This window comes from Theropithecus gelada, chromosome 19 (genome assembly GCF_003255815.1).
Source record: "Theropithecus gelada isolate Dixy chromosome 19, Tgel_1.0, whole genome shotgun sequence".
Classification (NCBI taxonomy): domain Eukaryota; kingdom Metazoa; phylum Chordata; class Mammalia; order Primates; family Cercopithecidae; genus Theropithecus; species Theropithecus gelada.
This window is the reverse complement of record NC_037687.1, coordinates 41,132,610-41,145,336: the sequence shown is the minus strand read 5'-3', so window position 1 is coordinate 41,145,336 and position 12,727 is coordinate 41,132,610. Positions and strand designations below refer to the sequence as shown.

Below are 12,727 nucleotides of genomic sequence, written 5' to 3'. Positions count from 1 at the left end.
GCCATTCTCCGGCCTCAGCCTCCCGAGTAGCTGGGACTACAGGCGCCCGCCACCTCGCCCGGCTATTTTTTGTATTTCTTAGTAGAGACGGGGTTTCACCGTGTTAGCCAGGATGGTCTCGATCTCCTGACCTCGTGATCCGCCCATCTCGGCCTCCCAAAGTGCTGGGATTACAGGCTTGAGCCACCGCGCCCGGCCTCTACCCTTTTTTTTTTTTTTGAGGCAAGGTCTTGCTCTGTCACCCAGGCTGGAGTGCAGTGGCATGATCATGGCTTACTGTAGCCACGACCTCCTGGCTCAAGTGATCTTTGCACCTCAGCCTCCTGAGTAGCTAGGACCACAGGCACATGCCACCATGCCTGGCAAACTTTTAAATTTTTTTGTAGAGACAGGGTCCCCCTGTGTTCTCAAACTCTTTTTTTTTTTTTTTTTTTTTTTGAGACACAGTCTCATTCTGTCACCCAGGCTAGAGTGTAGTGGCACTGTCTCTGCTCGCTGAAACCTCTGCTCCAGGGTTCAAGCAGTTCTACTGCCTCAGCCTCCTAAATTTGGGATTACAGGCGTGTGCCACCACACCTGGCTAATTTTTGTATTTTTAGTAGCAACAGCAGTTTCACCATGTTGGCCAGGCTGGTCTCGAACTCCTGACCTCAGGTGATCCACCCGCTGTGGCCTCTCAGAGTGCTGGGATTACAGGTGTGAGCCGCTGTGTGCAGCCGTGGTCTTAAACTCTTGAGCTCAAGCAATCTTCCCACCTTGGTCTCCCAAAGTGCTGGATTACAAGGATGAACCACTGTGCCCAGCCAGTCTCTGCCTTTTAATTAGTGTTTAGACCATTTACATTTAATTTGATATTGATATGATTGTGTAAATTTATCCCATTTCTATTATATATATTCTATTTATCTATGTTTTCTTTTTCCTCCTTTTTGCCTTTTATTGGGTATAGTTTTTGTTACTTTTTTTCAATCCTGCTCCTTGTGAATAGTGTTTTTCATTTTTTTTGGTTTGCTTATTGGATATTCCTCTTTTTGTTATGTTAGTGGTTGCTTTAAGGTGGGGGTTGGCAAACTATGGCCTCCAGGCGAAATCTAGCCAGCCATCTGCTTTTGTATGGTTATGAGCTAAGAATGGTCTTTACATTTTTAAACAGTTTCTAAAAATCAAAAGAAGGATAATGTTATATGGCAAGTGAAAATATATAAAATTCATATTTCAAGCTCCATAAATAAAGTTCTTTTGGAATGCAAGCAAGCTCATTCATTTACATACTGACACAGCAGAGTCGAGTAGTCAAAATAAACCATATGACTGCTGGGCTCAGTGGCTGACGCCTGTAATCCCAGCACATTGGGAGGCCGAGGCGGGCAGATCACGAGGTCAGGAGATCGAGACCATCCTGGCTAACACGGTGAAACCCTGTCTCTACTAAAAATGCAAAAAATTAGCCGGGCATGGTGGCAGGCGCCTGTAGTCCCAGCTAATTGGGAAGCAGGAGAATCGCTTGAACCCAGGAGGCGGAGGTTACAGTGAGCCAAGATCACGCCACTGCACTTCAGCCTGGGCAGCAGAGTGAGACTCCATCTCAAAAAAACAAAACAAAAACAGAAACAAACAAACAAAAAAAAACAGAAAGAGAAACTATTGACCTATAAAGACTAAAATAGTTATCTGGCTCCTTACAGAAAAAATTTGCTGATTCCTGCTGTAGGGTTGATAGTTTACAACTTTAAGTTATCATGGGCTACCTTAAAGTGAAATTATGCCATTCCACATAGAGTAAAAGAACTTTATTTTATTTTATTATTATTATTTGAGACGGAGTCTCACTCTGTCGCCCAGGCTGGAGTGCAGTAGCACAATCTCGGCTCACTGCAAGCTCCACCTCTCCGGTTCAAGTGATTGTCCTGCCTCAGCCTCCTGAGTAGCTGGGATTACAGGCACGTGCCACCATGCCTGGCTAATTTTTTTTTGTGTTTTTTGTAGAGACAGGGTCTCATCGTGTTGGCCAGGTTGGTCTCAAACTCCTGACCTCAAGTGATCCATCTGTCTCAGCCTCCCAAAGTGCTGGGATTACAGGTGTGAGCCACCGTGCCCAGCATAATGAACTGTTTTAATATTCTTGTTTGCAAATTCTAACATCTGTGTCATTTCTGGGTCAGTTTCAATTGATTGATGGTTCCTATTATGGATCATGTTTTCCTGCTTCTTTACATGCCTGATAATCTTTGGTTAGGTGCCAGACATGGTGAACTTTTTTTTTTTTTTTTTTTTTTTTTTGAGACGGAGTCTCGCTCTGTTGCCCAGGCTGGAGTGCAGTGGTGCGATCTCTGCTCACTGCAAGCTCCGCCTCCTGGGTTCACACCATTCTCCTGCCTCAGCCTCCCGAGTAGCTGGGACTACAGGCGCCTGCCACCACGCCCAGCTAATTTTTTGTATTTTTAGTAGAGACGGGGTTTACCGTGGTAGCCAGGATGGTCTCGATCTCCTGACCTCATGATCCACCCACCTTGGCCTCCCAAAGTGCCGGGATTACAGGCGTGAGCCACCGCGCCCGGCCAACATTGTGAATTTTACCTTGTTAGTCTGGATAGTTCTGTATTCCTATAAATATTCTTGAATATTATTCTGGGGTGGAATTAAATTACTCAGAAGTAGTAGTTTGAGTCTTTCAAGTTATTGCTTTTATGGTTTGTTAGGTGGGTGTTGAGCAGTACCCCATCTACAGCTAATTAATTCCCCACTATTGAGGCAAGACGTTCCTGAGTATCCCACCCAATAGCCTGTGATTATGTTTTTCCATCCTGGCTGGTGGGAACACTCACGATTCCTGGCCCCGTGTGAGTAACAAGCACTTTTCTGAAATCCTTTTGGATGGTTTTCCCATCCCCACAGACTCACGGGCATGGCTGGTCCGTATTCTCCCGAATACGCAAGAGAACCTCCCCCAGGAGTCTCTCCTTTGGCAACTGTCTTTGTTTTGTACCCTGTCCTGTGACTAGCCACCCTGGTCTCCACAGACTCTTCCTCCATGTCCATCTCCTGACCTCAGACAGCCTGATGGGCTCTGCTTGGATTCTCTGCACCATGGCTTTGACTCTCTCTCAAGACAATAAACTGTGGCAGTCAAGTGTGGGCCCCACCTCGTGTTTCCTGTCTTTCAGGGGTCACTGTGATTCACTGCACGATGTCCGGTGTCTTCAACACTGTTACTTCATATACTGTATTTCATCTGATTCTTGTTTGCTTGTTTGTTTCACTTGGGAGGGGATTCTGGTCCATGTTACTTCATCTTGGGCAGAAGTGGAAATCCCACCGAATAAACATTGATTCCACGAATTTGCTGATGAAACTCTGACCTCTGACCTCCCAGCTAGCTGACAGGGGATTCTGGGAACTGTGGTCACAAGGCCTAGCATACAGGAGGCGCCCCATGTTTGTCGAATGAAGGAATGCAAGAGAACTTGAACTTTGCCCTCTGACCCCGGTCTTTGTCCCCAGGGCACTGCACTTGGCTGTGATTCATCAGCATGAACCCTTCCTGGATTTTCTTCTAGGCTTCTCAGCTGGTACTGAGTACATGGACCTGCAGAATGACCTGGGCCAGGTGAGCCACGAGGGGATGGTGTAGGGCTTGGGGTCCAGGGTTCCCAGTGTGACTCCCTACCGCCTGTCCTCTGCTTCTGCAGACGGCCCTGCACCTGGCAGCCATCCTGGGGGAGGCATCCACGGTGGAGAAGCTGTATGCAGCAGGCGCCGGGCTGTGCGTGGCGGAGCGTAGGGGCCACACGGCGCTGCACCTGGCCTGCCGTGTGGGAGCACACGCCTGTGCCCGTGCCCTGCTTCAGCCCCGCCCCCGGCGCCCCAGGGAAGCCCCCGACATCTCCCTCGCTCAGGGCCCTGACCATACTCCCGACACCAACCACACCCCTGTCGCCTTGTACCCCGATTCCGACTTGGAGAAGGAAGAAGAGGAGAGTGAGGAGGACTGGAAGCTGCAGCTGGAGGCTGAAAACTACGAGGGTGAGGGTCGTGCATCATCTGGAAAGGACTCAGCTCCCGGGCTAGGCGAGAGCACCTGGCCCTGGGCTCAGCTTCCCTGATTCGAGACCGAGCTCCTTGGGAAATCATACCTAGGCTTCAGGAGCCCAGACATTGGGACCAGGGACCTCCACTCAGGGTCCAGATGATTGAGAATTGGATATGTAGGACCCAGGACCCCCACCTGGAGGCCCCAGGTCACTTGGGATGCAGACCTGTCACCCACAGACCCAGAGCTGCCGGGATTCAGTTGTTGGGCCCCCAGGCTCCCCACCTGCAGAATGCATTGCAGCTGGGATCCCTACCCCACCCAGGACCAGGGAATGCAGAGCTCAGGCCCTCTGTGAAACTCTGGTACCCCAGGTTCCCAGCGATGGGCAGCAGGGTTCAGAGACAGCCCTCCTTAGCCTCATGGGAAGAAGGGCTTATCTGCCCACAGCCCTAACATCCAAGTTTCTGTTCCCCTGCCTATAAGCCCAGCCACCTGAGACCAGACCCCTCCTCAGATGGACTGAGGTCATTCAGGACCCAGTGTTCAGGGCCTACCTCTCACCCCCAGGTCACAGGCTTTTCAGCTACTTGGTACCTTTTTTTTTTTTTTTTTTTTGAGATAGAGTCTCGCTCTGTTGCCCAGGTTGGAGTGCAGTGGCGCCATCTTGGCTCACTGCAACCTCCACCTCCCAGGTTCAGGTGATTCTCCTGCTTCAGCCTCCTGAGTTGCTGGGATTACAAGGATTACAGGCACATGCTACCATGCCCAGCTTATTTTTGTATTTTTAGTGGAGACGGGGTTTTACCATGTTGACCAGGCTGGTCTTCAACTCCTGGCCTCAGGTGATCTGCCCGCCACGGCCTCCCAAAGTGCTGGGATTATAAGTGTGAGCCACCGTGCCTGGGCAGCAACCTTAATTTAAGTTTTTTTTTTTTTTTTTTGACATGGAGTCTCGCTCTGTCGCCCAGGCTGGAGGGCAGTGGCGCTATCTTGGCTCACTGCAAGCTCCACCTCCCAGGTTCATGCCATTCTCCTGCCTCAGCCTCCCGAGTAGCTGGGACTACAGGTGCCCACTACCACACCCAGCTAATTTTTTGTATTTTTAGTAGAGACGGGGTTTCACCATGTTAGCCAGAATGGTCTGGATCTCCTCACCTCGTGATCTGCCCGCTTCAGCCTCCCAAAGTGCTGGGATTACAGGCGTGAGCCACTGTGCCCAGCCAATTTAAGTTTGTTTTAAAGATGATCTCACTGTCACCCAGGCTGGAGTGCAGTGACACCATCACAGTGTGTTGCACCCTTGATCTGCACTTAAATGATCCTCTGGTCTCAGACTTCCAAGTAGCTGGGACTACAGTTGTGCACCACCACACTTGGCTAATTTTTTATTTATTGTTTATTCTTTTTTTTGTTTGTTTTTTTGAGACGGAGTCTTGCTCTATTGCCCAGGCTGGAGTGCAGTGGTGTGATCTTAGCTCACTGCAACCTCTGCCTCCCAGTTTCAAGCGATTCTTTTGCCTCAGCCTCCTGAGTAGCTGGGGCTACAGGCATGTGCCACCATGCCTGGTGCCACCACGCCTGGCTATTTTTTTGTTTTTTTGTTTTTTTGTTTTTTTTGAGACAGAGTCTCGCTCTGTTGCCCAGGCTGGAGTGCAGTGGCTGGATCTCAGCTCACTGCAAGCTCTGCCTCCCGAGTTTACGCCATTCTCCTGCCTCAGCCTCCCGAGTAGCTGGGACTACAGGCGCCCGCCACCATGCCCAGCTAGTTTTTTGTATTTTTTTAGTAGAGATAGGGTTTCACCGTGTTAGCCAGGATGGTCTCGATCTCCTGACCTTGTGATCCGCCCGTCTCGGCCTCCCAAAGTACTGGGATTACAGGCTTGAGCCACTGCGCCCGGCCTATTTTTTTGTATTTTTAGTAGAGACGGGGTTTCACCATGTTAGGATGGCCTCAGTCTCCTGACCTCGTGATCCTCCCGCCTCAGCTTCCCAAAGTGCTGGGATTATAAGTGTGAGCCACCATGCCCGGCCTATTCTTTTTTCTTTGAGATGGAGTTTTGCTCGTCACCAAGGCTGGAGTGCAGTGGTGCTATCTCGGCTCACTGCAAGCTCTGCCTCCCGGGTTCACACCATTCTCCTGCCTCAGCCTCCTGAGTAGCTGGGATTACAGGCATGTGCCACCAGGCCCAGCTAATTTTTGTATTTTTAGTGGAGACAGGGTTTCACCATGTTGGCCAGGCTGGTCTGGAACTCCTGACCTCAAATGATCTGCCTGCCTCGGCCTCCCACAGTGCTGGGATTACAGGCGTGAGCCACCGTGCCCAGCCTTTATTTTTTATTTTTAGTAGAGACGCCGTCTTGCCATGTTGCCCAGGCTGCTTTTTGAACTCCTGGGCTCAAGTGATCCTCTTGCTTTGGCCTCTCAAAGTGCTGGGATTACAGGTGTGAGCCAGCATGCCGGCTCAGGTCCTTTGTGAAGTAAGAGCAGAGACTTGGGTCTACACCTGGCCCCAAAATCCAGACCCCCTGTCCACAGAACCCAGGCTCTTTACCCACCGGCCCCAGGCTTTGAACAACCCAGGCCTAGCACTTGCCAGCAAGCTCAGGCCATCCGAGACAGGACCCAGGTACCTCTTTGCCATACCCACGAATTCAGGAACCAGCCCCCAAACCTGATCACCCTCAGGCCACGTGACCCTCCCTCAGGATCAAAGCACAGGGGGGACCCCTCACCTCATCTGACACCAATCACTCTGTCCCCAGGCCACACCCCACTCCACGTGGCCGTTATACACAAAGATGTGGAGATGGTTCGGCTGCTCCGAGATGCTGGAGCTGACCTTGACAAACCGGTGAGCCCCAACCTGGGGGAAGGTGCCGTCGGCGGGAGGGGGCTTATCCCCTCTTCGGGCCCTCTGACCTTTCTGCTGCTCCCCCACAGGAGCCCACGTGCGGCCGGAGCCCTCTGCACTTGGCAGTGGAGGCCCAGGCGGCCGATGTGCTGGAGCTTCTCCTGAGGGCAGGCGCAAACCCTGTCGCCCGCATGTACGGTGGCCGCACCCCACTGGGCAGTGCCATGCTCCGGCCCAGCCCCATCCTCACCCGCCTCCTCCGTGCACACGGAGCCCCTGAGCCTGAGGGCGAGGACGACAAACCTGGCCCCTGCAGCAGCAGTAGCGACAGCGACAGCGGAGACGAGGGCGTGAGTCAGGAGAGACAGGGCAGCCCAGCTGGGGGTTCAGGATAGACCGGCAGGCAAGAAGCCGGAGAAGATAATTAGGCACCGATCTTGGGCTGCTGTTAGATAACTCAGGCAGCAGCGGCCAGTGACACGGGGCACTAGTCAGGAGAGACCTGGACAGGGGTGGTGGGAAGAGCTTGGGCAGAAGTGACTGAAAAACTAAGACAGTGGCAAAGGTAGAACTCAGGCAGGGGTGAAGAAAAGACCTTGGTCGCAGTGATTGGTGAACACAGGCAGGGGTGGGTGGCAGCACCAGGGGTGATTTTAGGGAGCAGGAGTTGGAGATCTCAGGCCGTGAAAAGAACGTTGGGTGGCAGTGATTTGAACACCAGCAGTGGTGGGGCAGGACCCACGCCAGCGGTGGGGAGAGAGATAGTCAGAGAACCCAGCTATACGGATGCAACCTTGGCCAAGGCGCAGTGCTAAATGATGGGCGTGGAGGAATTTGGGTAAAGGCAGAGAGAAGGGGTGGAGGAGGGCCACCTCAGTTGCCGAAACACTGGAGTGACGGCTGAGCTAGAAATTGGTCTGTAGAAGTGACCTTGAAAATGGAGTTCTGGCTGGGTGTGGTGGCTCACGCCTGTAATCCCAGCACTTTGGGAGGCCGAGGCGGGCGGATGACAAGGTCAGGAGTTCGAGACCAGCCTGGCCAACGTGGCAGGACCCCGTCTCTACTAAAAATACAAAAATTAGCTGGGCGTGGTGGCGCATGCCTGCAATCCCAGCTACTTGGGAGGCTGAGGTAGGAGAATCGCTTGAACCCGGGAGGCGGAGGTTGCAGTGAACCTAGATCGCACCATTGCACTCCAGCCTGGGCTACAGAGCGAGACTCCATTTCAAAAAAGAAAGAGAGAAGAAAAGAAAATGGAGTTCTGAGAGCTAGGAAACCGGGAGGTTTAGCCAGGAGCGGGGAAACTTGGGCTTTGAGGCAAGACCCAATTCTTAGGGTGCTCTATGAGGACATGGGTGGCAGGCAAAGTGACAGCCACCTGAGCCCCTCTGCCTGGTCCCCTTTGCCCCCAGGATGAATACGACGACATTGTGGTTCACAGCGGCCGCAGCCAGACCCGGCTGCCTCCCACCCCAGCCTCAAAACCTCTTCCTGACGACCCCGGCCCCGTCTGATTCATTTCATTGTTAATATAATTTTCAATTTAATAAATAAAACCCCCGTTCTGACAACCAGAGGCCAGACTGATCTCGTCTTCCCATCCTCTGGGTCCTTCTGGGGCCTGTCCCTGTCACATCAAGTGCTGTTCACGGAGGCAGGCTGCGTTTCTTTGTGCTTTATTCACTCAGAAGGGTTGGGGTGGGAGTGCGTAGGTGTGGGGGTGCTTCCTCAGTCGGGGCTGAGCCCAGCCCCTGCCCAGCTCAGACTCGCCTCCTTGCGTGTGTTTCCAAGGCACGCCCATCTCCTCCCCTGCTTGGGTAGGGGTGGCGTGAGGTGCCAGGTGAGGTGGAGGCTTTGGGGTCAACAGTCCTAAGCCACAGGGTGTGTCGGGAGGAAGGAGGGCCTGAGGCAGGGGTCAGCCCTCCCTCCTGAGCTGCTCCCCCAGCGTCTCTGTCACCTTCTTCAGTTCGTCTCTCAAGTGCTCCAGCCGCTCCACCTCCTGTTCCTGGTGGGGTCAGAAATGGGGTGGTCAGCACCCACCTTCAAAGGCAGGCCACTGTGATTGTGGGCCATGTGGGTTCTCATAGTGGCATCCAGCAGCAGTCGTTCTGATCGTCGTGGACTGTGATGGTGACCATCCTGACTGCCATAACTCCGGAAGAAGTGCTGGCTAATGTGACCACAGCCAACAGCAGTGGCTTGGGACTGGCAAAGGTGCCTGGGATGGGCACCTTGTGATGTGACGGCACTTTATTTATTTATTTATTTATTTTTTTGAGACGGAGTCTCGCTCTGTTGCCCAGGCTGGAGTGCAGTGGCCAGATCTCAGCTCACTGCAAGCTCCGCCTCCCGGGTTCACGCCATTCTCCTGCCTCAGCCTCCCGAGTAGCTGGGACTACAGGCGCCCGCCACCTCGCCCGGCTAAGTTTTTGTATTTTTTTTAGTAGAGACGGGGTTTCGCTGTGTTAGCCAGGATGGTCTCGATCTCCTGACCTCGTGATCCGCCCGTCTCGGCCTCCCAAAGTGCTGGGATTACAGGCTTGAGCCACCGCGCCCGGCCGACGGCACTTTATTTTTAAGACGGAGTCTCGCTCTGTCACCCAGGCTGGAGTGCAGTGGCACGATCTCGGCTCACTGTAACCTCCACCTCCCGGGTTCAAGCAATTCTCCTGCCTCAGCCTCCTGAGTACCTGGGATTACAGGCGCACACCACCAACGCCTGGCTGATTTTTTGTATTTTTAGTAGAGATGAGGTTTCACCATGTTGGCCAGGCTGGTCTCGAACTGCTGACCTTAGGTGATCCACCCGCCTCAGCCTCCCAAAGTGCTGGGATTGCAGGCGTGAGCCACTAGGCCCAGCCTTATTTATTTTTAAAGACAGTTTTGCTCTGTTGCCCAGGCGGGAGTGCTGTGGCACAATCATGGCTCAATGCAGCCTCAACCGCCTGGGTCCAAGCGATCGTACCACCTCAGCCTCCTGAGAGCTGGGACCAGGCGTGCGCCACCATGCCTGGCTAATTTCTTAAATTATTTGTAGAGTCAGGGTTTCACTATGTTGCCCAGGCTGGTCTCGAACTCCTGGCCTCAAGGGATTCTCCCACCTTGGCCTCTGAAAGGATTACCCCTCCCTAGGATTACAGGTGTGAGCCACCATGCCCAGCCTGTTATTGGTACCACCAATCATGGTGACACCTTGTTTACCATGACCCAGCAGTGGTATCTATCTGTCACCTAGTGAAGCAGGCACAGCAGCCACTTTTCATGGTGGCCAACTTGCTAGTGACGGTGGCTTGCTTCTGTGCAATAATGGCACCATCTTGGTTGCTGTAGTCCATAAGGTAGTATGGAAGTATGAGGCAGAGGCCTTGCACGGAAGTTGTTACCCAGTCCTGGTGTCGGTCTTGGCCACTGAGATCCACTAGCGATGGATCTGGTGGTGCAGGGCCAGCACGGGTGGCTGCTGAGTTGTAACTCCACTGACCATTGTCAGCCCTGCCTCCACACTGTTTTGGTGTTCCTCCTCCATCCCCCTACTCACCTCGCTCTCCGAAGCCTCCTTCTCCTCCTGCCTGGGCTCAGCCCCTGGCTGGTGGTGGTGGTGGTGGGGTGAGTCCTCGTGCCTCTCTCCTCCGCCTCTCTCGGCCCCCTGCCACAGGCTGCGGTCCCCGCCCAGCACCCGCACCCCCTTCTCCTCTGCCTGGAACTGGGCCGTCTCTTCGTCGCTGGCCACCCGCTTCTGGAGGTCCCCTCCATTCTCTAGATGCCGCTGCCACAGGTCCTCGAAGGTCTCCATGGGCCCCCTCTTCCTCTGCTCCTTCTCGTCCTCCTCGTCCTCCTCCCGGTGGAGCTGGCGGAGCCCTTGCTCACGGATGGCTTTTTCCTGGACCTCGGACTTGTGGGTCCTCTCTGCCACCTCCTCCTTTTCCTCATCCCTCACCTCCTGGCTGGACCTCGTCTTCCCAGCCTCCTTCTTGAAATCCCCAAGCAGCAGGCCTTTCTCCTCGGTGGATGCACAGCCATGGGGCTCTGTGCCGCACATCTCTGGCAGAAAGGGAAAGGACACTCTCCAAGCATCCAGTTGGGAAACTGAGGCCGGGCATGGAGGCTCACGCCTGTCATCTCAGCACTTAGGGAGGCCGAGACGGCTGATCACCTCAGGTCAGGGGTTCGAATTGGGAAACTGAGGCCTTAAAGAGTTCTGGGGCCTGCCCGAAGTCTCACAGGGGCGCTGCCCAGACTGGAAGGGGAGGGTCCTATTTCTTTTTTTTTTTTTTTTTTTTTGAGACGGAGTCTCGCTCTGTCGCCCAGGCTGGAGTGCAGTGGCCGGATCTCAGCTCACTGCAAGCTCCGCCTCCCGGGTTCACGCCATTCTCCTGCCTCAGCCTCCCAAGTAGCTGGGACTACAGGCGCCCGCCGCCTCGCCCGGCTAGTTTTTTGTATTTTTTAGTAGAGACGGGGTTTCACCGTGTTAGCCAGGATGGTCTCGATCTCCTGACCTCGTGATCCGCCCGTCTCGGCCTCCCAAAGTGCTGGGATTACAGGCTTGAGCCACCGCGCCCGGCCGGGAGGGTCCTATTTCATCCTACCTGGGAGGGGACGTTCCCTGCCCCGTCCGGTCCCTCTGCAGGGAGCCACAAGGGTGGAGCTGGTGGCCAGACTCTGTCAGGTGTGAATGCTGGGCAGTGCCCTGCTGGCCCAGGCAGCGGGCTCTGGGGATGCGGACCCCTTCCTCCAGGTAGCCCGGGCGGGAGAGCATGTGGGCACCTGGGCAGGACCCTGGGTAGGGTGAGGTCAGGTCCGATGGGGCTCCGGAGGGCAAGTGTGGCCCGGGTCCTCCTTACCCTTGTGGAGAAGAGCAGTGCAGGGTCCTCTCTGGACCTGGCCCACGGTCAGCACCTCTGTGACCACCTCTGCCAGACAGCGGGTCAGCTGGGGGGCAGGGGTGCCGGGTCAGAGGGGAAGTTGAGGGCAGGGGAGATGGGGAGGAGAGCGGCTGGTTTGAGGGCAATGGGGATCATGGGGCAGGCTGTGCAGGGAGGGCGGGGCCCCAGCTAGGTGAGGCAGGCAAGGGCTCCACACTCCTCACCTCCTCCTTGGAGGGTCTCAGTGCCAGGGGAGCAGCGGTGGCTGTGGAGAAAGGAGACTGGCACTGGGCTTGGCCGCCCTGGCTGCTGTCCCCCAGTACCGACCCCAGCTCCATGGGCGTGCCAGTCCCCACACATCCCCTCCTCATCCCATCTGGCAGGTGCAGCGTCCCCAGCTGGAGGCTCGGCCCCTGAAGCCTCTGCTGGCTGCACTGCCCACTCCCTCCCACCGAAGTCCCTGCTCCCCGGCCTCTGGCGGGTCCCACACTCACCTGCCCCCAGCAGCAGCAGCAGCAGCAGCGCAGAGGCTGGCCCTCGGGGCGGCATGGTGAGCGTCCCACGGGTCCAAGGCACTGTGCGGGCCAGGGTTGCAGTGCCTTATAACCCATGCGGGGACCCCGCAGGGGAGGAAGTGATGTCACTGCCGCCCCCTCCCCACCCGTGCTGGGGCGACATCTGCAGGGCGGCCGCCTGCCTGAGACCCTCAATTATTCATGAGGCCTCTGCCCTGCACGCACTCCCCTCGAGGCTTCTGGCCAGGAGCGCAGCGCGGAGGGTGGGGGCCTCCCTTTTTTGTTTTTTTGAGACAAGGTCTGGCTCTGTCGCCCAGGCTGGAGGGCAGTGGCGCCATTACAGCTCACTGCAGGCTCCTGAACACAACTGATGCTCCCACCTCAGCCTCCTGAGTAGCTGGGACCACAGGCGTGCACACCGTATCTGGCTAATAATGTTTATTTTTTGTAGAGGCAGGGTTTCAT

General features: G+C 54.9%; 2 protein-coding genes across 3 annotated transcripts in view; one reads left to right on the top strand and one right to left on the bottom strand.

Moving 5' to 3' along the window:
* The window catches only part of NFKBIB (NFKB inhibitor beta), a 12,710-nt gene extending 4,251 nt beyond the window's left edge, over positions 1 to 8,459 (top strand). For both annotated transcript variants that reach the window (XM_025367976.1, XM_025367975.1), the window contains exons 2-6: positions 3,502 to 3,607; positions 3,690 to 4,023; positions 6,797 to 6,885; positions 6,975 to 7,235; positions 8,298 to 8,459. In XM_025367976.1, coding sequence (XP_025223761.1) covers positions 3,581 to 3,607; positions 3,690 to 4,023; positions 6,797 to 6,885; positions 6,975 to 7,235; positions 8,298 to 8,399 — 813 coding nt within the window. In that variant the 5' untranslated portion in view covers positions 3,502 to 3,580 and the 3' untranslated portion in view covers positions 8,400 to 8,459. The remainder of the gene's footprint in view (positions 1 to 3,501; positions 3,608 to 3,689; positions 4,024 to 6,796; positions 6,886 to 6,974; positions 7,236 to 8,297) is intronic.
* Positions 8,460 to 8,545: 86 nt separating this feature from the next.
* Positions 8,546 to 12,296, bottom strand: CCER2 (coiled-coil glutamate rich protein 2). The gene is made up of 5 exons (XM_025367981.1): positions 12,242 to 12,296; positions 11,972 to 12,012; positions 11,727 to 11,814; positions 10,424 to 10,926; positions 8,546 to 8,890 (listed from the first exon to the last, which is right to left on the bottom strand). Exons 1-5 carry the CDS (start codon positions 12,294 to 12,296, stop codon positions 8,801 to 8,803), a joined length of 777 nt encoding a protein of 258 aa, XP_025223766.1. The 3' UTR covers positions 8,546 to 8,800.
* Between the last annotated feature and the right edge of the window lie 431 nt (positions 12,297 to 12,727).

Coding starts and splice junctions, on each gene's coding strand:
- CCER2 (XM_025367981.1), bottom strand. CDS start 12,296: ATGCCGCCCCGAGGGCCAGCCTCTGCGCTGCTGCTGCTGCTGCTGCTG. Junction 12,013..12,241: donor GCTGCTGCTGCTGGGGGCAG/GTGAGTGTGGGA, acceptor CTTTCTCCACAG/CCACCGCTGCTCCCCTGGCA. Junction 8,891..10,423: donor AGGAGGCTTCGGAGAGCGAG/GTGAGTAGGGGG, acceptor TGACCCCACCAG/GAACAGGAGGTGGAGCGGCT.